At 34.9% G+C, this 23,836-nt stretch overlaps 2 protein-coding genes across 8 annotated transcripts; both read left to right on the top strand.

The window, feature by feature from the left end:
- Positions 1–3,751: 3,751 nt before the first annotated feature.
- Positions 3,752–6,000, top strand: LOC142608170 (ABC transporter G family member 23). The gene has a single exon (XM_075779884.1). The coding sequence runs from the start codon at positions 3,805–3,807 to the stop codon at positions 5,758–5,760; it is 1,956 nt and encodes a 651-aa protein (XP_075635999.1). The 5' UTR covers positions 3,752–3,804; the 3' UTR covers positions 5,761–6,000.
- A 5,803-nt stretch (positions 6,001–11,803) lies between these two features.
- LOC142608055 (hydroxyproline O-arabinosyltransferase NOD3-like) lies at positions 11,804–22,715 on the top strand. 7 transcript variants are annotated; one of them, XM_075779761.1, is made up of 9 exons: positions 11,804–12,023; positions 12,429–13,035; positions 14,076–14,143; positions 14,234–14,435; positions 14,759–14,856; positions 14,972–15,041; positions 15,130–15,201; positions 15,404–15,517; positions 18,704–19,251. In XM_075779761.1, exons 2-9 carry the CDS (start codon positions 12,658–12,660, stop codon positions 18,785–18,787), a joined length of 1,086 nt encoding a protein of 361 aa, XP_075635876.1. In that variant the 5' UTR covers positions 11,804–12,023; positions 12,429–12,657; the 3' UTR covers positions 18,788–19,251. The 7 variants fall into 7 exon arrangements, 5 of the variants coding, with proteins under 5 accessions (XP_075635876.1, XP_075635878.1, XP_075635879.1 ...); XM_075779763.1 differs by having other exon boundaries at positions 11,917–11,938; XM_075779764.1 differs by lacking the exon at positions 11,804–12,023 and adding an exon at positions 12,146–12,174.
- Positions 22,716–23,836: the final 1,121 nt, after the last annotated feature.

A 23,836-nucleotide genomic window follows, 5' to 3' on the forward strand; every position in this document is an offset into this window, starting at 1 on the left:
TTAAAATTCTGATCCATGTACTAATGGATTGTTAGTTTTCTTATGCATTTTAGAATTAGACTATAAGGACACCACAGAGAGTAATTAAATTATGGTAAAAAGTTGTGAAAAATATTGTAAAGTTTTTGTGTCCTTAATATGACTCCTTGAAACACTTGAAAAACAATTAGGCACACTTATTTCTATGCAGTTGACAAATTTGAGATAAAATTAACATATGGATAGTAAAGGAATATGTGCAATGTGATAAAGTAATTTCACTTTATTACAACCAATAGGTTAACATTTTTTTTCCATGATCCATTGCATTCATTGCTCTTAATTAATTATTTTGCTTTCCTCCACGTCACTTTTAGTCCATTTTCTCTATTCAACCAAACAAAGTAAATGTTACTTTTCCTTGTGTTGCTTCCCTCCACATCGCTTCCATTCAGATTTTCTTTACCTCAAATAATCGAATAAATAACAATAAGCTTTTCTTTACCTATCTCTCCTATTTTTCCTGTCTTATTTCCACCGAGTCAAATCTTGTATTAGTGATCATTTTAATTTTGCTCCCTTATATTTAAAATTTTGGATTGTCATCTCTAACGTTTTTATTATGCTTTTATTTGAGCCTTCTCATATATATATTCTCTGTCGAGGTAGCCATTAAGTGCCATCTTAAGCCTAGCCAATTATGCGTGTAGGTTATTCTCATTAAATAATGCTACGTGAATTTAATAAATTTAAATTCATTATATACCTTAAAAAAAATTTAAAATTGAAACAATGATCTAAAATCCAAACACTATATAAAAGAAGAAAAAATCTAACTTTATTTCCACCATTTGAATAAAAAGTTGTACAACCTTAGCTAGGTATCGATAAAGCTTTAAAATTTTAAAGATAAAAGGATAAAATTAAAATGATCTCAAATTTAGAAAACAGAATTTAGACGTTTTTTTAGCGAATTCAATGCACATTGTCAAAAAAAACACTGTAAATGATCAAACAGGGAAGTGTACAGAAAGGTCCCTTATCTTTTGGAACAGAGAGAGCATCGATAATATCTGTGGGGGAAACATGTACGGAGTGGAGGCAGACAATGGTAGTAGTACAATTACTAGCAGCACTACCAAACAAACAAATATGGACACGTGGTACACATGCAGTGATCCAAAGACTCTTTTGTCTTTTCCGTGACTCAGTCCCTTCACTTTAGGAACGAAGATATCTTTAAAAAAAACAAACAAACAAACGATTGTACGTTCTTTTGCATTATCCACCAAAATTATTAACGGTCTGATTATCGTGGGGTCACACTGTTTCTTGGTCACATACACTCACATTCATCAATTCTTGCTACGTGAATTTGCTCCACATGAATGGCATTGTGATGATGTGTCCACTTAATTTTTGATGGATGATGGAACATGATATGTGGTAAAGTCTTTGAGGGAAAAGATGCGATAAGTTGTTCTCTCAGTTTATTCTTATCCATTCAATGGATTCTTTTACTGATTTAAGTATAAGAGAGTGTTTTCTGATATTTTGAAGTCCAAATTCGTCAACACAAAACCCAAATTTTATTTGAAGCCCTAGTGCCCAACTTGCTTGAATGTATTTAGCATATTTAGGTTGTATGGTACAATGAATCAAACTTGTTTGGATGTATGTGTAAAATTAGAGAAATGTTTGCATCATAAGCATCATGTGAATTCATGATCATTAATGTACCCTTAGGTTTCTTTTAAATGGATGCTACAAAACGTCGCTTCCAAAGTGTACGAATGATGAGAATCCAATAGATGCGATTTACATATACACATCTTGGAATATGTCTTCTTTAAATAAATAAAAAATAAAAAATTATTGAAATCAGTGTCTATGTGCCTTTTCATTTTTATGTATAAAACTAATGAATGAAGTTGCAAGTTCAATGGATTCGAACACACCCACACTTATTGAGATGAGGATTAAGAAATATCAATAGACATTTTTATTTATGAAGTTCTATATTTTATAGTCCATTTTGAATTAAAGGGGAGGGAGAGGAAGTAGAGAAAAGTAAAGTAGAATTTATCTAAAATTAGTCTATTTTTAGCCAATTTTACTTTACTCCTCTCCACTCCTCCTCCTTCTCTCTCAATCCAAGTGGGCCCTTAGGGAATTGTAATTTATGTTAAACATTATTACAGATGTGAATTATTTTATGTTTTTGAAACACAAATGTATTGACTATTGATATTATTTAGACTTTGTATTTGGACATTGATGTTTTTATTTGGACTATGCAATGTTGGGGCCTTCAAGCTATATTTTTAACTAGTTTGTACTTCTAGGTGTAAAGGACTTATTAAATTTTAGTCGTGGACTTTTTATCCTTTTAGTGCACTTTGTGTTTTTTAATGGATTTGTTTATTTATATTTGTTCAAATTTAATTTTAGGCTAATTGTAGAGAATCTTGTGATTTTTTCTTCTTAATTGTATTGTACTATTGTATTAAAGCTTCTTAATTGGATTTGTGAATATATATACACACACACACACACAATAGAATATTCACTTATGATGTACACTTCATGATATTTTTTCTTATTATTAGGCTAAAATACTATTTAATTTTAGGTGTAGATGGGTTTGAACTTTAGATATCTTATTTGAAAATAAATTTTTTACTAATTGAGTTAACTGGAACCAACAAGATTTGTGAATTTTATTTTTAGGCCATTGTTTGTAATGGATATTTATGAATTTTAGGCCATTGTGAATTTGTAATGGATTTGGTAAATGTCATGCCTTTTTTGTAAGGTTTGAGGTCAGAATTTGTTAACATTTATTTTTTAGGCCCATTGTAATGGATTGAGTAAATTCAAGCCTTTTAGTAGGTTTTAAAGACTTGTCATTTAGGCCCAAACAGAAAAGGCTCCACTCTATCATTTTTGTCCAAACAAAAAGGCTGGAAAACCGAAAATATCCCTAAGAAATAAAACCAAAATAGCTACTGGTCTACCTCAAAAAATAAAAATAAAATAAAATAAAAGTTCAATAGTTTAAGCGTCTCATTTGTTGGAAGATTGAGGTTGGTTCAACTTCAATCAGTATTGTATAGCCTCCAGGTGTATTAGAGCAAACTTCATACTCAATAAGGTTGTTAAAACTGGTGAGCAAAATTAAAGTTCAATATTTTCCCTTGGATTTCAGGCAATGATAGTCCAGCCATATGTGCTAAAATTGAATGGGAGCTGGTGTGATGTCCGAAAAAACAATGAGGTATTTATTGTTACAATGAGGTTGTGTTTGTGGCTGTGGCAATTATGCTATAGTAGTCACTGACTCAATGTGGTCTTTATTGCAATGGTTCTGAGGCTATGGCATAGGGAAAAATGGTGCAAGGTTATGTGGCAGGTTCAGTGGAGGTGATGCTTATAGATTGGTGTCTACAATCATGATGGTCAATGCCAGGATCAAAAGAATATAACAGTGTTGGTGAGGGTGGTAAGTGGTTGGCAGCGTTTGGTGATCCGAGAAATTTGACAAAGTTAAAATTTGACAAAGCACATGTTTGGTTCATTCTAGTCTAGATGTTTCACCAAGTTTTTTTTTCTTCATGGAAATGAACCTATTAGAAGTTGCCACAATGATTCCAAAGGCGTTTGTAGGTGTGTCAACTGGATGGAAAATAAGGAACCTTTTTAAAGCTATCAACTTGGTTGTTCTATCCACCATTTCTTCTCAACTTGAACATTCGCACTTGAAAAACACATCCACCACCTCTTGTCCCATGCACTTAATTCCTACACAGAATTAAGCTCGAAACAATGGCTTCTTGCCTTAGGCAGATGCCCATCGAAGATGACTCTGTGATACTCTTCTCAACTTCTAATTCCCCAGAAGAATCCAGTCCCAGCCCTTCCTCTTCCTTCTATCACTCACCAAGTGCACCACCTCGAAATTCCAAAACAACTCACAAACTAGCTGTGAGAAATCTTTCCTACACTATCCACCCACATGGGTCACTAGCCACTTCATTTTGTCACTTGACACAGAAGCCTAAGCCCATCAACATACTCAAGTCAGTCTCCTTTGTTGCAAGGAGTTCAGAGATTCTAGCCATTGTTGGCCCAAGTGGCACTGGGAAATCTACTCTGCTCCAAATAATATCAGGAAGGGTTAAGGAAAAATATTTTGATCCTAAAGCTATCTCAATCAATGATCAGCGTATGAGTAGTCCCGCTCAGTTGAGAAAGATATGTGGCTTTGTGGCACAGGAAGATAATCTACTTCCATTACTCACTGTAAAAGAAACTCTGATGTTCAGTGCCAAGTTTAGGCTCAAAGAAATGAATGCTCAAGAGAGAGAATTAAGGGTGGAGAGCTTAATGCAAGAGCTTGGTCTTCTGCATGTTGCGGATAGTTTTGTTGGAGATGAAGAGAATAGAGGGATATCTGGTGGAGAAAGGAAAAGGGTATCTATTGGAGTTGACATGATTCATGACCCTCCAATTTTGCTCCTGGATGAGCCAACTTCAGGACTAGACAGCAAGTCAGCACTACAAGTAATTGAGCTGCTCTCTTCAATTGCAAAAGGGAAGGAAAGGACATTGGTTTTTTCTATTCACCAACCAAGCTATAGAATTCTTCAATACATTTCCAACTTTTTGATCCTCTCTTGTGGCTCGGTTGTCCATAATGGTAGCCTTGAATCACTTGAGGGAATTATAAATGAACTGGGCTATCAAATTCCAATGCAACTCAATGCTTTAGAATTTGCCATGGAAATTATATCTACACTAGAGGATTCATATTCCAAAGCAATCATGTCTAGTGTAGAAGAGGAGGGGCAGTATTCCTTCTTGATGTGGCCCGCTGGGGCATTAGGCAGAATTCCACAACACAAAGATAGCGGACAAATGGGTAATTGTCATTTTTCCTTTTTTTTTGAGATCATGTTTTTGTGCTCAAGATTTTGGAAGATTATTTATAGAACAAAGCAGCTATTCTTGGCTAGAACAATGCAAGCTATTGTGGGGGGATTTGGTTTGGGAAGCGTATACTTGAAAGTGAGAAAAGATGAAGGAGGTGTTGCAGAACGATTGGGACTATTTGCATTCAGTCTTAGTTTTCTTCTTTCTTCCACAGTTGAAGCTCTTCCGATATACCTTCAAGAGCGGCGTGTTTTGATGAAGGAAGCCTCAAGAGGCGCCTATAGAATATCATCCTATTTGATTGCAAATACTATTGTCTTTCTGCCCTTCTTATTTGTGGTAGCTCTTCTTTTTGCTGTTCCAATATATTGGCTTGTAGGACTTAATTCATCCATCACTGCTTTTGCGTTTTTCACCTTTATTGTCTGGCTTATTTTGTTGATGGCTAGCTCCCTAGTGCTCTTCTTAAGTGCAGTCTCACCGGATTTCATTTCTGGGAATTCTCTCATCTGCACAGTTCTTGGAGCCTACTTCCTCTTCTCTGGCTACTTCATTCCAAAAGATAGCATCCCAAAATATTGGCTCTTTATGTACTATGTGTCCCTCTATAGGTACCCATTGGATTCACTTCTCATAAATGAATATTGGAGTGTGAGAAGTGAGTGTTTTTCTTGGCAGGATCAAGATCATTCCAAGTGTTTGCTGACAGGATTGGATGTGTTGATGAGTAGAGGACTCGACAAGGACACTAGGTGGATGAATGTGGGGATCATGTTTTGCTTCTTTGTGTTCTATCGTGTGCTTTGTTGGATCATTCTTTCTCGAAGAGCTTCCAAAACGACAATATAATGATAGAGTTTGTATCTTGAATCATCATCAACACAGCATTGCTAGTTGCCATATATTCACTACAAAAACTTTCACATGAACTTTTTTACAGTGGAGATAGCTGTTTTTCTTATTCATATAAATGATGCATCTAGCAAATTAACTACATGAACTTTAATTCATGTAATTCCCAATTATCAACTTGTAATGGTTGTAAGAAAATATTAGAAATACGGATGAAATTGTAATCTAGCAAACTTGTAAGCTTCATCTAGAAATAACAGTATCACATTCCAGTTTTGATATCAATTTTGGAAGACAAAAATTAGTGGCTAACTCTGTAGTTTTATTAAAAGATGATTACTTGCTAGGTACGGAATGATGTGCTTTTCCTACCCCAATGGAAAGAAAAAGAAAAAGTTGCAACTGGGATTAGCTTGACTCAAATCCCTAATAATTTATTGAAGGTTGTGACTATTCTCAAATTAGTAGCACAATTATCAATTTAAACTGAGTAACACATGTGAGGGGAAGATTATTGGGAGTAGAAGTATGATGTGTGAGTGCAAGTCTTACATAGAGAAAAAGTAAAAAAGCTAAGGAACTAATATAACATAATTGATTCTAAACCCATATCCTTAAATTTTCAGGTTAAATAATGTCCCTATATTTTATATAGAGCCCATTATATGATATATGTGAGGAAATATTGCACTCTCTTTTGTCATGAGATAGCATAAAATATTTTCTTGGGAGGGAGGGAGGTAGTATCAGGTAAGTGTACAAAAAATCATTTTTATATATTGTCATTTTTTTGCAGCTATTGGTCTGAAAATACTTTCCACATAAGTTGCATTAACGAAGCTGATCATTGATTCTAAGAAAGAAAAAAAGAAGAAGAAGGACGCTGATCATTATACCAGATATATAATAATAATTAACTAATTTTCTTTCTTTTAATAATTTATAATGGACCTTTTAGGTTTTAGCAGTGCAAGTGGCAATTATAGGCTTTTGTAACTGTAACTCTGTAAGGCTACAGAACCTTAATTGTCTAGCATATTATAATTTTTTTTGTAGCTAGCATATTGCCAATATAACATTGCCAAATAAGTAAAATTTTATTGAATATAAGAACCTGGGCAACCTTATAAATTAAGGGCATGTTCAATCCTTACTTTCACACTCCAATCACAGTTTACAAACAAAAAATATCAGTTCATTGGAAAGAAATTAATTTTGGCTTGTGCTATTAAATACCCGTCATTTCGGCATATAATCTATATTTTGTGTCCTATTCCAATCGATTGGGCTTGCGATTTATTTGCATTGATTTTTTTTTTTGGGTCCTTTTAAATGGAATTAAATATAACACTTGCCAGTTAACTTCATTACAGAAAAACATCTTGGAATGTTTCAAAGTACTATTAGTATGTTTTTGCAGAACCAGAAGATGTCATTCCCCTTATAGAAATGAAACATACCAAATTGAACCAGATTAACCAACCTGTCATATGCTACACAAAAAGAAACCAACAAGTCAATCTTCTATAGATTGCATTGCTCAACGTACAAGTTCTGCCAATATCCCTTGTTTCAAACGAAGTTTCCTCTTCATTCACAAGGACTTTCTCATAAAATCATTATAAGCAAAGCCAACCAGAGTCTTCAACAAGTAACTTCTTACCAAAAATTCTCTTCCTCTATTAATTTCCAACACAAAAACTCCGTTTTTTCACATTTAGAGTCTGTTTGGGATTCGCTTATTTTATTGAAACTGAAAATTTCTTGCTGAATGTACTGTAGATAAAAGTAAAAGTTAGCTGAAATAGTATCGTGAGATCCATGAATAATACCAAAAAGTGCAGTGAGACTCATAAATAGTAGCAAAAATAAACTGAATAGTAAAATAAGCTAATTTTTTAATTTTTGCCAAACACACGCTCAAAAGGTCCAACATCCAGTCCTCTTTTAATTACTAGTTAATTGAAACTCTCTCTCTCTCTCTCTCTCTCTCTCTTCACCAAACTTTCGCCTTCTCTTGGTTATAATGCCTTTATGCAAACTATTACTTACACTCATTTCTCTGTTATCACAAACTTGATTCCAAGAACTCATCAATCAAGAATCAAGATCTACACATGACAATACAAGAAGGACTCAAAAATAGCTTATTAACTTAAAAGTAAGGTAGAAAATGCTTTTACGCAAATAAGTTTTTTTTTTTTTTGAGAATCTTTACGCAAATAAGTTAATTTTTAAATCTTTTTTTTTCCTTATCTATAAGTTAATAAGTCACCAAAATATAAGCTAGTCAAAAACGCATTAATCAAGTCTAATTAGTGCAGACTAATAAGAAACCACTAAACCAATCCGTTAAGACTAATCACAAGAATAATTATTACGATCAAACTATTGATTATTTTTGTATCTAAGTCTAAGATGACTACTAAGTATTATGATTGTCACTTTACAAGTACAAAATTCTTTTGGGGTGGGGGAGCAAGTGTTGGAGTTCAAATTTTTAGGAGAGAGCTTCACACACATTGTAAGCTCAATTAGTGTGAAAACACTAATGCTTGTTTAGACTCCAAGTTTAAATTACGATTTAATAGCTTTTACTCTAACTTATTTAAGTGCGAAACAAGAGTAAAGCACGTGCAATAAATCGGTAACACTACTCTAAGCCATAAGCAAGCACAATAAGCAATAAATGTAAAGCTTAAAGAGTAGGGAAGAGAGCGTTAAATTACCAATTGAGATTCAGAGTTTAATTCTTGTCTCCTCCACTTTACCTCTCATTTATATTTCCACATGTTGGGCCTCACCTATTAAAAGGTAGTTTTATCCCACACGTGAGGGGGAATATTAGAATTGTGTAGTTAACTGATTAAATTTATCATACCCCAATAGCTTAAACTTTTGGGACAATCAATAATTTACCATGGCATTAAAGCAGCATAAGCAGTGAAAAGGTAGCAGCATAGGCATTTATACTTAGCTTTTAGATCTTGACTCTTTGCTCCCTCCAATTCCAAAATGCAGTGGATGCTCTGAGAAAACAAGCCAGTAAACTCAGAGAACAAGTCGTCAAACAACAATAGGTTGTGATAAAGCAGTTTGGTGGAATTGGGTATGAGAGCTCTGATACCATGTTAAATTACTAATTGTCCCAAAAGTTTAAGCTATTAGGATATGGTAAATTTAATTATTTAACAACATATTCCTAATACTTCCCCTCACGTGTGTGTCGAAACTACCTTTTAATCAACACGTGGAATTTAAATGAAAGGTAGAGTGGAGGAGACAATGATCGAACTCAGGATTTCATACTCTGATATCATGTTAAATTATCGATTCTCCCAAAAGTTTAAGTTTTGGGGAGAATCGGTAATTTAACAGAGAGATGTAAATCCAAGAAAATACCAAGACGTGTTATCAAAGAGGAAATCGAAATACTTTGCGGAAAATTTCTCTGCAGCCCTCCAAGCCGAAATCAATCCATTAGTGAATAAGTTGGAGTACACAAATATCAAAAATACCCTCCAAGCCTAATCTACCCATGTACTTAAGCCCTCTAACCTTCAGCTACCAACGGACTTCTCGAATAGTTGTTTTCACTAGTTTATCGGATCCCGCAATTCCGCCCGATTACATCCGCCACTCAATGGCTTCTTCCAATACTTCCCAAAGGCACCAAAACTTCTCTCAACACTCAAAATGGGCGAGGTAAGTGTTTGGGTTAAGAACTTCTCAAGGATGTGTAAATGAAGAGGTGGGAGTAGATGGAAACTTTAGAGAAATGAGGTAGAGGATTGTGGGTAAAACAATCTCTAACTCTCAAGTGTTGGGCTAGGGTTTCTTTTTCAAAATTTTCTTTAGAAAATACTTCTTCTTCTTATATTTTATGGGCAATGAGGGTTTATACAGTGTTGGTAAATAATAGAAAAAGTCACACTCCAAAAAGCAACAGGTAGTAGGTTTCGCGGGTCCAAGTCACAAGTCACTCACGAAATCTAGCTTCTCAATGACTCTTCAAATTCCAGCATTTGCTTCTCATGTGGCTTGTTTCATAGATAAGCAATCGCTAGTCAGTCACAAGCCAAGTCGCGAAAACCACTTCTTCACAGGTTCTTCATCAAACTTTCATCCACAGTCTTTACATTAAATCCCACAAAAATACAGAAAAATGATTGATTGAACAAAATTACAATTAAATTTAACACAGAATTAAAGTCAATAAAAATATAGTTGTAAATCACAACTTTATATACATATACACTTATTAGACTTGAGTATAATTTCTATATTTTATACATATGTATAGTAAAAATAGAAGTCTAAGATGAGCTAACGTAAAGCATCCTAACTTAAGGACATAACATAAAGTCACTTCTGCAGTTGAGTTCACGCATATATGAAGTAAAGACAAAGATTGTTGAATGTGTGGACCATTGGACAATTCATGTAAGTCTAGTCTAAAATTGTATTTGTCAAATTGTCTCAGTCTTATGAAATGGTTCTAGATCCCTCGTCAGTCTTCCCTGCATTCTAAAACACGACAAGCTACATTTGAGAAATATGACTCAAAAGAACACAACTAATATTGTCTCATGTTATTTAAAAAGATAAAATATAAAAAAACCTTTGCACTCAATAATTTATATATGTTGCAGTATCTAAGAAAAAGTGAAAAACCATGTAGCCTGAAACTCAAATGAAGGTGATGCACTGTGACTTGTGAATTATGAGGGTATATTGCATTATGCATCCATCACATCTACAGTACGTGAAAGCTGGACAATACATATAAATGAGTTCGAACAGGTGACCAGAGCATCTATTAATTATCTATTTTAAGTAACTTTTTATTAAAAATTAAAAAAAGACAAAAAAAAATTACTTTTTCATAAAAAATTTCATAAAATAGTTTATTAATGGATGCCGTAAGAACATTTATCAATAATATATATATATATATATATATATACACACACACACTACACCATTTATAAATAAGTAATACATGAAAATAAACGCATGTATTCCATTAATGTGTGGTCATTTATCTTTGAAGCAATTAATACACAGTAATTAATTAATGCTTTGATATAAATACAAAGTCTTGATGGGGTGAAAGGCTAAATAAAGAGAATTCTTCTTCATTTAAAAAAAAAAATTTAAAATGCTTATAAATTTTTATTTTGAGCCATATAAACCTTGGACTACTACAACTAAGTTTCTTGCCTTTATATGTAGAATATAAAGGTTTGTTGCACATATTGTCATTGTCCTAACCTTTTGTATTGTGATCTCCTATGGGATTTTTGTAAGTGTACCAGTATTATATAATAGTTGTATATGATTTAATGTGTGCTTGAAATTTTTTACTCTCTTGGTTAATTTAATTTAAAAACAAATCTACATAATGTTTTTTGAGAAAATCTACGCAAAATATTATTGTACTTAAATATGAGATTTTAAAAACTTGTAGCTAATCAAATAAGCTCACCATATGTTGTGCACTCCTTTAGTTGGGTAATGTATAATTTATAAATTTAATATGTCCCCTTTGCCAAAAAAAAAAAAAAATCATTTATCTTGACTGGGAAATAAAAGGCAGGTAATTATTGATGTTTGATATTATAGTTTAATATGTGCAGCACTATTTAACATGTACAATAATGTCACTAAGCCAAAAAGCCAAAAAGGCTACAAGTGTGGATATGGATGTAAGAAGATTCGATGAAAAGGAAGCTCATTTTTGTTTTTTTTTTTTGGTTGGTGATGTATGATTGTTCAATCAAAATGGAAGTCCTATTTTGGTTTCCAATTGGCTCAAACTTTTTCATATAATAAACCAAATAGATAAGAACAAAAAAAAAGCATGAATTGTTTGAAAGAAAGGAATGTACATTGCAATTGGCTTTGGCAATGGTAGATGATGATGTAGGATTAGACAAAAAAGAGAAAAAAGCAACTTGTCTTTAACCAAAATGTGGTCCCCATTTGTTCATGTAGCTCTCTCTGTCTATTTCATAGCATTCACACATCAGTTTCCACCGAAGTACACTAAGTCCAGCGTTCAAAAAGATATTCTTTTTTGTCATTCAACAATCAAAAATGTTCACCAAGATTCAAATCTTCCAAAATATTCAATATTCCAACTTGTATAAACAAACTACCTCCGCGTTTTCAAGTAAGCGTTGACGATCCCAAGTCCCAACCCAATATCTCTCTCTCTCTCTCTCTGCTGTGCACCTTTTTTTTTTTAATCTTTTCAGGTATTGCTTTTTAAAATTTTTTTATGAACATTTATTTTGGCTTTTAAAATTTGTCAGTTGTTGTTGTATGTGTGCAATTTATATCTTATATAACTGCCTTCTCTCTCTCTCTCTCTCGCTCTTAACTTGGTTGTTATTTTTTTGTTCTGAAGTGAGTTTTAGGTGTGCCCATTTGCCTTTTTTTTTTTTTTTTGAAGTAGAGACTCAGATCTATGTATGATTTATTGTTCTTAGTTGTTATGAATTAATGGGATTGTTTTGTGGGACTTTTTTATTCTTGGGAAATAAAAAAGAAAGCATCTTTCTCAATATTTATACTCATTTATTTGGTTTATTAGAATAGTAGTAGCTTGGCTCACTCATATCACATTGACTTATAATGGCTTTCTTATAATTGTAATGCAGAATTGGTTGTTGCAATTGTCTGGGTTTGTGGATTGTGATTCACTCAATCACTAAGAAATTATAAAAGGGTATTGTTTGTTTCTAAGAATTGTGTATTGGAGCTGTGACTTGGGAGGGGGTGTTGAAGGGATTTAGTGGGTTGCATTCAAAAACTGTTGTAAATAGGGGAATTGGGTTGAGTTGAGTTATAAAGATTTGTAATTTGATCTTCCTGTAATAAGACATAGGCATGGTTGAAAGGAAAAACATGGGGCGTGTGTCTCCAATACTTTTGGCGCTTTTGTCATTTGGGTTTTTCTTTGCAACATATAATTTGTTGACTATGATAATACACAACAAAGCTTCCAATTTGGGGAGTTGGGAGTCAGATGGATTGGACTCGTCAGGGGATTCGAAACTGAAATACCATGTTGCTCTTACAGCAACAGATGCTCCTTATAGCCAATGGCAGTGTAGGATTATGTACTACTGGTATAACAAGACAAAAGACATGCCTGGATCAGACATGGGAAAGTTTACCCGGATTTTGCATTCTGGGGCTCCAGACAAATTGATGGAGGAGATTCCAAGTTTTGTGGTTGATCCTCTTCCAGAGGGCTTGGATAGGGTGAGAATCTTATTGCTGCTGTATCTTGGTTTCTCATATCTTTTGTTGTATTCTTCAATTCATTTGCATTGATTATTTTTGTTGATTTTGTCAATTCATCATAAAAAAAATTTATTTATTTTTCTTTTCTTTCTTTTTTTTTTCCCCAAAAAATGTATAGTAGATCCAAATGCTTTCATGAAAATCCTTTAAATTCATAGTTAGAAAGTCCAATGAAGTACACAGCCTGTCTTTGCAGGAGGGAATTAATGTCTTGTATACAACAACTTGTCTATTGCTTCATTTGTTTTTGAATATCATGACCATTAAAGAATTCTACAAAAGTTTGAGTCATTTTCTCATGTAATAACATCCTCTGAATTTCATAAAATTTTCAGGTTTCAAGTAAATGACATATTTAGTTTCTTTCTATTCATCCAATGAAATGGGGCCGCACAGTCTCCCTGTGTTATATATGCATCTACGCCTCTACATGTGTTGATCTGGCCTGGTCTTCACTAATTTAGATTTTCCTTGGGTTGCTTTGATGAACATGCCTTGTAGATTTCAAAATAAAGTCACTATTGCTCTGTTTCTATACTGCTAAAAAAATAATTTTGCATAGTTAAAAGAATTGAAATCATTTCATGGCAATTTGCTTATAGTGATATAGGTTGGGTATCAGCTCTCTTAGATGATCTTATAGGTTGTGGATTGCTGGTACTGGTGGTGAACAAAATACAAAGTTTAGATTGTGTTTATAAAGTACATATATTGGATTTGTAATCTGACATTAGCATCAGAGTAGCATCTCACACAATAGAACTCACCAAAGGCCAACTGGTGTTGTAAGTTCAATAGATCTCCATCAGTTTTTTTTTCATTTGGAGAGTAGTATTCACATCACCAGTAGTATAAAGCACCAATTTTTCTTTATCTTCTTGCTTTTTTTTTTAAAATATTTATTTTTGTCCTATTCTAGTTTGAATATTTTATCAATCACAAAATCCTGTTTGACTAAATATAGAATTATTTTTGTTTAAATTTAATGTCTTATGCAGGGTTATGTTGTTCTAAATAGACCATGGGCGTTTGTGCAATGGCTGGAGAAAGCAACAATTGAAGAAGAGTAAGAATAAAAACTTTAAATTCTTGCAAGATTGTTTGCTCTTTTCCTTGATGGAAATCCAAAAGTTAGAGCATTTTGTGGTTGATGCAGATACATTCTAATGGCAGAGCCTGACCACCTATTTGTAAAACCTATACCTAACTTGGCATATGGAAGCCAACCAGCAGGATATCCTTTTTTCTACATTAAACCAACTGAGCATGAGAATATAATTAGGAAATTTTATCCTGAAGAAAGTGGTCCTGTGACTGATATTGATCCAATAGGAAATTCTCCTGTAATCATCAGAAGGGTAAAATCTTTTATTACTGTTGTAGCATGTGTACTGACCTGACGTTGATTGTTAACGCATTTATATTTACAACTATATTTATTTGAATTTCAGCAATTCATAGCAGGTTTTTCATAGGAATAGAAAATTTAGAAGGTGCAAATTATTATTACAAAGCAGAAGTAGTAATAGAAGAAAAAGAAGAATGAGTTCCAGCAGTAGTACTAAAAAATGACTTTGTGGTCATCATCATCAGAGTTATAATTGAGTTGTCATTTGGCTGACCTTTTTGCTTTTACTGTGATTGCCTTATGATGTGGTAATCACTAAATTTTCTTCTTCAGTCCACGCTGGAAGATATCGCTCCCACATGGGTGAATATTTCCTTGAGAATGAAAGATGATCCAGAGACTGATAAGACTTTTGGATGGGTGCTTGAAATGTAAGTATTATTCTTGAAGATCTCAGTTACTAGTTTTTTTTTTAGTGGACGGTAACAAATTATGACATCTGATGTATCTTGTGATTTTTTTTCACCATTTCTTTGTCAAATTAAGGTATGCATATGCTGTAGCATCTGCATTGCATGGCGTGCGGCATATTCTTCGCAAAGACTTTATGCTGCAGGTGTGAATGATACTATATGATCCTTTTCATATTCACTATTTCACGAACTCATAGATACGCATTAACATGCATCATTTTGAGTTTCCAGCCTCCGTGGGATACAGAAGTGGGAAAGAGTTTCATAATCCATTATACTTATGGATGTGATTACAATTTAAAGGTGAACAGATCTCTCTCTCTCTCTCTCTCTCTCTCTCTCTCAAATAGAAGGGGGCCTGATGTTTTAACTGTGATTGTTACTGTCATTTATTATAGAGGTTCTGAAACTTTATATTTATTTGTTTATTCATTTCTTCTAGCAAAATCTTGTTCAGTTGGTCATTACTTTTTAAGTCATTTATTCCAAGTTGGTAATCATCCAGGGAGAACTAACATATGGAAAGATAGGAGAATGGCGTTTTGACAAGAGATCATTTCTTAGTGCTCCTCCACCAAGAAATCTCTCCTTACCGCCTCCAGGGGTTCCTGAAACTGTGGTAAGTTCATTAGTAATTTTTCTCTTTAAAGAGTCAATTTGAGAAACAAGAAAATAAAGCCAGTTCAGTCAAAGACATATTCAATTGGCAAGTTCCTTTATTTCAAAAGGCATACCCCTTAGTTATCACAATGATGGTGTTTTAAGAAATGCAATGAAGTTTTAAATGAAGTTATTGATCATGCTTTACAATATTACGAAGTGCTAAGCTTAAGATGTTGGATGTTTGTACACAGCCCATATGTTTTAACACATGCTCCATAACTTCATTTTATGGCTCTGATGAATACAAGCATCAAATGAAAATGTTGTCGGTGTTATTTGTGCAAGCCTAAATCTTGAGTCCCGTGTATTTTTGCCAAATTCAGCAACTGTAATTATGGATTCATGTTCTAGTTGCTCCAAAAATTTACTCTTTCTTCAGCATAGAGGTGTCTATTGTCACTCTTTGCTTTAATACCTGTTACTGCCTAAAAATAAAACAATGAAAATCTGAAAGGGTCATTTTGAGTTTTTGCAAGTTTTAGAAACAAAATTGAATTTTAATAACTTGAACCAAAATTGTATTTATATAGGTTATAATTTGGAACCCTACTTTATTATATAATCAAATAATCCTAATAGTTTCTTTATTAGATCTAATTTTGTCTGACACTAGGGATACTTCAGTTTTGTTTTTGGTACACCACAGTATAGTGTCACTGTTAACCTCAAAATATTTTTTGTTTTTAACAAACTCTCAGATTGATGGGGATGAAAACAAGAAGCATATTGAATTTATCATTTACTGATTTACACCACAAATCACGACTATTGAGCCACAAAGTGTGGTGAACTACTTGTGATTAGTAACTGTTCAGTTTGACTCAAAATTGACTCTACACCTCTCAAAATACTAAAATACGACTCCCCTCTTCATTACTAGAGGCTAAGACATGCTCAGTTTTTTGGACTTTGAAAGTGATGGAGATTCCAACTTTTTCTAGCTGAATGATGGAGGTGCAAATTGCAAAATTGGAGATGGCAAGGACAAGTTACAATTTATGATAGTTAACTAGCTAGATTCATTGAGAGGAATTCTCTCGTTATTAAGCCAATGCCTTAGGATCCTCCATGTATAAATAGAGGTGAATGTCGAGCTCACAAATTCAATCCTGTCTGGGTGCATGAGTTGTGTTTACCTATCAAAAAAGAGAATTCCTTTGTTATTAGCAACTGCTGTCTAGTTGTTCCTATTAGAAAGCCAACAAAGAATCCCCATATATAAAATTTTTGGTGGCATCAACATAGCTTTTTTTTTTTTAATAATAAGGTTACTCTTGAAGGTTGAAGCTCACAGTAAGGGGGTTGAAGTCTTTGTTTCTCATCTCCTTTTCAGTTGGATGAGGGCCATAGGGGGTTCAGTTCTTTTGGAGTTCTTGGATCTTTGTAACCATAGAATCTAGGCTTTTGTTTTGTTCATTTCTTTTGCATATCTCCTGCATGCCTCCAGGGCTACTACACCCTTTCCTTCTGAAAGAAACTCTATTATCTATTTTATTAAAATTATGAGGATATCATGCCAGCAAAATAGAACAAGAATTTTCAAAATATGCCTCCCAAAACTTTTAACTGCTAGGACTAACCATTAAGACATTAGAGAAAGGAAATATTTCTGACGACATGGTTGCTTTGAATATAAAGTGCTATTGACAAGATTTGTGAAAGAAAGGATGGGACTTCTTTGTTTTAGAATATACAATAAATTAATAATAACTCATAAGAGGATCTACATTCTAAGAACTCCAATGGGGTTTATGCAGACTTAGCTACTTTACCATATTTCTCTCTTTCCCTGTATTGCATTAATGAAGAGCCATTTTGTAGATAACAATATAATGGAAAACAGGTTTTCTAAGACTGGGAGATGAGGATAACCCTGACAATCAGATGTTAAAAAGGGATTAGGCATTGATTTCCATGGAAGAGTTTTGGGATGCCAATGTGTCTACAAAAGAGGGTTTTTTTTTTTTTTTTTTGGGTTGCTTAAACTGCCTTGTGAATGATCTTACAATGTACATCATGTTAAAGCTGTCAATTTCATAGTGAAATAATGTTATACATGAGCGTGGAGAGGAGCAGATACCTTGCTTTGTTACTAGGGACTAGTTTTGTCTATTTTTGGGATCTCTTGGGTAATGACAATATCAGTGGTTGAGATATTGATTAGTTAGTAACAAGGGAAGGTTTGGAAGGGTGTGAGAGAATTGTGTCTTGTGCTTCTTCTTATCACTGTGTCCATGGTGGGAGAGGAACAATAGGAGTTACCAGGAAAGAAATACTAGGAGTTTTGAAGGGCAATGGGCATTATTAGAACTAAAAGAGTTTTTTTTTTTTTTTTTTTTCTGAAGACTTTGCTAGAGTGGGTGAGAGCTTGAGGGAGGTTTTTTCTTCAAACTTGTTTGAGGCTATTGACCATTGTAATTTTAGAACTTTCATTTAACTCTCAGGCGGAGACTCTTAGCTAGTATACTCCTGGTGTACTTCTTGAATTAATTTTTCTAATAAGATATATTACTAATTTACTTATAAAAAAGAAAAAAGAAAAAAGAAAAAGAGGAATGATAGGAGTTACCGTTGAGCTTCCTATATATAAGCTCATGTTTTTACTTTTGGATTTGATGGCTAAATCAGCTGGCTTTTCTTTCTCATCATTTTATCTTGAGTATTTTAAATTTTATGAGGTAGCCCTTGTATTTGTCTGATTTCTTTTCTTTCCTTTCCTTTCAGTTGAACCACTTTTCTTTTTAATATATTCAAACTTCTACAGACAAATTTCTACATGCCTATATATAATTCTATAAGACCCAAGCCAAGTATCTCTTTGCTCTCATATATGTGGTGCATTATACTCTGATCTTTTGGGATCCACATGGCTTATTGTCTATTCTTGGGATGTCATTGCCTTGTATCTTCAGAGAATGTCTTTTCTAGCCCTGATCATCATTGTGATTTGCCTAGCCAGTGCTTTGACTATGACACCTTGTTACTAATGTGTATGATTTATGAATTCACTCTTGCATGTGTTGATGACTGATATTAGCATGCTAAATAGCCTTTCCACTATTTCCATTTGCACATTATCGATTTGAATGCAACGTGTGATCTCTCTCTCTCTCTCATGGATCCTTCACTATTCTTTTTGCAGGTTAGACTTGTGAAGATGGTGAATGAGGCTACAGCAAATATTCCCGGGTGGGACACATTAACGAGTGGTTCAGACCAAGAATAACACAATAAGCCTGTGGCCACCTGAAGAAAGTCATCAATACAAATTACACTTTACAAAACGAACAGTACAGGTAAAGGAAAGGAATGTCTGGATGAATTAAATAACAGATCTTTCTTTAGCAATGAAGTATAAACATGAAGGGCACTAATTCTTTTGTATACATATGTTAGATTACTAGATGAGTTTTAATTTCTACGTTGAAAGTTTTCAGCATGCAGAATTTTGTGTGCCCTTGGTGTTCAAGAAACAAATTTTAAACAAATCAGCCTTGTTAGTCAATGTTGTCATAATTTTAGGTTGATGTTTTAATTTATTGGGTGCTTGAGAATTAAACCTGTTGTAGAGATGACAGAGATGTATGTATTGGTGGTGAAGCTGAACAGACAATGTTGAGAACTCAGTTTTGCCTTATTGGAAAAACCCTATAATAAGCACTCAAAAGTATAAAGTGCTAAAAACCTCTACATTGATGCAGAACAGTGTACTTTGTTAAAGAAAAAAACATAGTAATGGTTTCCAATGTGTATAAAAATGATAATAAAATTTCAGGACGCATGTACCTTGTGAAAAAGTATAATTTGACCACTTAAATGGACTAGAATATTAAGTGATGTTTGGTAACCGTTTTTGTTTTCTATTTTCAAAAACTTGTTTTTGGGAATATAAAGTATAAAATATTAATTGTTACTAGAATTTAAATTCTAATGCTAACTTATTAAATGAGGCAAATTCATTAAATTAAATGCGTGTTTTCATTGACTTTTGAAAATTAGAAACTGAAAACAGGATTTTGCATGTTTTCAGTTTCTTTTACAAATTGAGTCTTGAGAACAGTTTTTGTTTTTAATTCATTTTGGATTGCCAAACAATTTTTTTAGTTTCAAAAATAGATATCCTCCCAAGAATTCAAACTTTTACTTGGCAATGTCTCCATAATAGCATTGGGGTGAAAGATTGCCGTGTGAGAAGGGGAATGCTAGAAGATGCTACCTATCCTATATGTTTAAGGGACCTTGAAACAATCCCTCATGCCTTGCGGGCTTGTAGGAAAATCAAACCCTTATGGATTCAACTGGGAGTGAAATGGGTTGATTGGAATTTCTGGTCAGATGATCTTCAAGAGTGGCTCAAGTCGAATGGGAGTAGGGTGGACTGCCGAGATGCTCGTATTCCCCCCCTGGAGAACAACATTTCTCTTTGCTATTTGGAGTATACGGAAGAGTAGGAATCAAGTGGTTTTTAATAGGAAAACCCAAAATCCCAGGTTAGCGGTGAAGATTATGAGCAGAGCCATGGAGTTCACCTTTTATGCATCCTCTATTATCAAGACTAACTATATGTTGATAAAGCAAATCAGATGGGAAAAGCCCTAGGCTGGGTGGTTTAAATTAAATACTGATGGGGCATCAGTGGGAGACTCGGATAAGACTAGATGTGGAGGGATCATTAGAAATGAGCAAGGGTAGTGGATCATAGGGTTTTCCAGAAGGATTGGTGCCTTAAACAGCTTCATTGCTGAGTTGTGGGGGCTTCAAGATGGGCTTGGTTTATGTTGTAGTAGGAATTTTGAATCTGTAGAAGTAGAGATAGATGCTAAAGCTATTTTAGATGTTTTGCTTAACCCTGACTATGTAAATAGCATTGTGTCATCTATTTTGGATGATTGTAGGACGTTGGCTATTTGGTTTCGCTAGATTTGTTTTAAGCATTACTATTGAGAAGCGAATTGGTGTGTTGACAAGCTTGCTAGGATAGGATCAAGCCAAATTTAAGATTTTGTTGTTTATCATAGTCTGCCTATGGACATTTTATCCTTTTTTAAGGAAGATGCTAATGGGCTGTACTTGAATAGGCTTTGTCCTGAGACTTATTCTCTTAAGTTTTAATGCATTTTCCTTGGTTACCAAAAAAAAAAAGTTTCAAAAATAGAAAATTATTTTTGAAAACAGAAAATAAGGGAAAAAATAGCTACCAAACATACTAATTTTTTTTTGATAAACTGTATATCCATTCAAAGAAACTACGGTGCAAAACAAGCAGGGTATCTCCCTTACAAGCTGCCTCAATGGCAGGGGGGAGCATGCCTTCAGAAAAACAAAAAGTTTGCATATAGTTAAGAGCAAATCTAGCAGCTACATGGGCTGCAGAGTTGCTGCTCCTACGAACCCAACATAAATTACAAGAAGAAAACGGGAAGATAAGTTACGAATATTGCTAATGATAGTGTTTAGAGACCATTTGGGAGTCTGATTAGGGTGGTTTAAAGCATCGATGCAGATTTTTGAGTCTCCCTTGAACATGACAGAGCACCAACAGTTTTGGATGGTGAGATGGACTGCCCAAAGAAGTGCCGATGCTTCTACTTGTAAAAGGGGGCAGAGTTGTTGTACTTTTCCCCAAACGAAGAGCACCTTTTCATGGTGATTTCGAGCAACCACAACTAGAGCTGTTTTGGATGAGTTTAAAGCTGCATCCACATTAATTTTGATGTGATCTGGCGAAGGAGGTGACCAAGAGGTAGAGCATGACCTCGAGGTGGGGTGGATGGTTGGGGCGAAGACTTTGGAGATTTCTTGAAACCTTGCTTGCACACGACGCTTGGCATTGAGTAGGTTGGCTTGTTCTTGTTGGCAAAGCTTGAAGTTTCTAGAATTCCAGGTTTTGTTAATGATGAGTGCAGTGTTTAGAGGTACAATCCATTGCTCATTTGCTGGTATTGGGGCATTAGGTGGGCTAATGATCAGCTTGATGATGTCCTTGCTTGAGGTTAGAGGTGCAGTATCAATCCTGATGCCTCAACCTGTAATTGCCTAAAGAGCTCTGGCAAAATGACACTCTAAGAAAAGATGGATGTTGCTCTCAACTTTTGTGTTGCAAAGAATGTAGGTCGGGTCTATATGCAGTATTGTCTGTTGGAGATTTTGTCCTGTGGGAATGACATTGGCTTTGATCCTCCATAGAAACATTTTCAGACGTTCCAGAAGTCTCGCTTTCCACAGATTCTTCTAGAGGGAGTTCACTAGGTTTCCATCATGGACTGGGGTAAAAGCCACACGATGAGCAGATTTTACAGTAAAGGTTCCCTTGGGATCAGGCAGTCCAATGAGCCTATCTTGCTTGGGGTGGTGTGGGATTGGGATTGGGATTGGGATTGGGATTGGGATTGTGAGGATGGCCTGTGCAGCTTCTGGTGAAAAGATTTCTTTTACCATGTCTTCATCCCATGCTTTAGAGGTATGGTTGATGAGATGGTGTGCCTTGATGGGGAGTTGGAGGTCGTCGTTTATCCTTGGCTTAGGCTTAAAATCCTCAATCCAAGGCACCCAAGGGTCAGCCCATACGTTAATGGATTTCCCATCTCCCAAAAGGAAGCAAACTCCTTTTTCAATCAACTTCTTTGCTCTATCACACGCCATGTAGGAGAAGCGGATTTACTTGGCTCTGTTCTAAGCCAATCTTCCTTAACTTTATACTTCGACCGCAGTACTTCCATACAAAGGCTTTGTTTGCTAGAAGCCACCATCTAGGCTAACTTGGCTAGAAGTACTTCATTTACCTCTCTTGGTTTTTTTTTTTTTTTTAAGCCGAGACTACATACTCATTTTGGCTGACATAGCTTATTCCACCCTTTCCAGGCAATGAACCTTCCTTCCTTCTCTTTGGGTTTCCACCAAAACCTTCTAGAGAGTGAGTCCAATTTGTCACAATTCTTAACAGGGATATCAAAGGAAGAAAGAGTGTAAGTAGGTATTGCTTAGGTTATAGAATTTATCAGTGTGCATCTACTCGCCCAGGAGAGGCATTTGCTCCTCCAACCTGTTAATTTTGCCTCCGCCTTGTCTTGCAAAAATTTAAAATCTTTAGAGGGTGATTTGGACAAGAACATTGGTGCTCCAAGGTACAATGCATCTTTTCTGAGTCTTTTCATTTTAAGTTACTGCCTTATTGCTCGTCTATTGTTAGGCCCAGTATGCTTTGAAAAGAAAATCTCAAATTTGACTCTGTTAATACTTTGCCTTGACCATGTACGATACTTTTCCAAGCAATCAGCAAGCCTTTTTGCATCATTTCTTGTTGCTTTAAAAAAAGGACTATGTCATCCGCATACATGACGTGCATTAGGGCATGTCCCCTTATACTTGGTTTAGCATTGCTAATGTTGCCATCTTTAAGCTCCTTATCCAGCATTCTTGATAAAACTTGCTGACCCAAAATGAATAAATAAGGCGACAATGGGTCGCCTTGCCTTAGCCCTCTGCTTGGTTTGAACTGGTCTGACTTGCCCCCCATTTACTAGCACTTCAAAAGATACAGAAGAAATGCAATTCAAAATCCAATTGGTGAAGACAGAATTGAACCCGAGGTTGGTAAGAACAGCATGGATGAACTTCCAACTGAATTTGTCATATGCTTTCTAAAGGTCGAGTTTGATGGCCATAAAACCAGATTTGACTTTCCTGGTCTTAAAATTGTGGAGAAGCTTGTGGACGACTACCTAATTTTCTGCAATCCATCTACTTGGTATAAAAGCCAACTGACAGGGAGAGATTATCTTATGAAGGAGAGGTCTTAACTTTGCAATCAGCAATTTGGAAATGATCTTGTACACAACATTGCACGGGCTTATGGATCAGAAGCTGTTTACAGATGTTGGGTTGGTCGTTTTTGGGATAAGAATGATGAGTGAATTGTTGGCTTCTTTAGGCAAGCATCCATCAGTGAAGAAAGATATGACTGCATCTGTTACTGCATCCCCTACAGTGGGCCAGAATTCTTTGTAGAACAAGGCAGGGAAGCCATTAGGGCTGTGAGCTTTTAGGTTCTGCATTTGGAACAGTGTTTCCTTGATCTCTTCTTGGGTTGGAACCTTCTTGAAAATGGAGTTCTCCTCCTCAGTGATGCAACTTGTCAGGAGGTTGTCAAGATGCTCTAGAAAGCGCACATATTTAAAAAAGCAATTTTGGGGACCCTGGAGTCCAGCATCCGTCAAGCATACCCATATATTTCTTTGACGTAGCACAAAGCAATTTTGGGGACCCCAGAGTTGTG

Source organism: Castanea sativa, chromosome 8, assembly GCF_040712315.1.
Source record: "Castanea sativa cultivar Marrone di Chiusa Pesio chromosome 8, ASM4071231v1".
NCBI classification, from domain to species: Eukaryota; Viridiplantae; Streptophyta; class Magnoliopsida; order Fagales; family Fagaceae; genus Castanea; species Castanea sativa.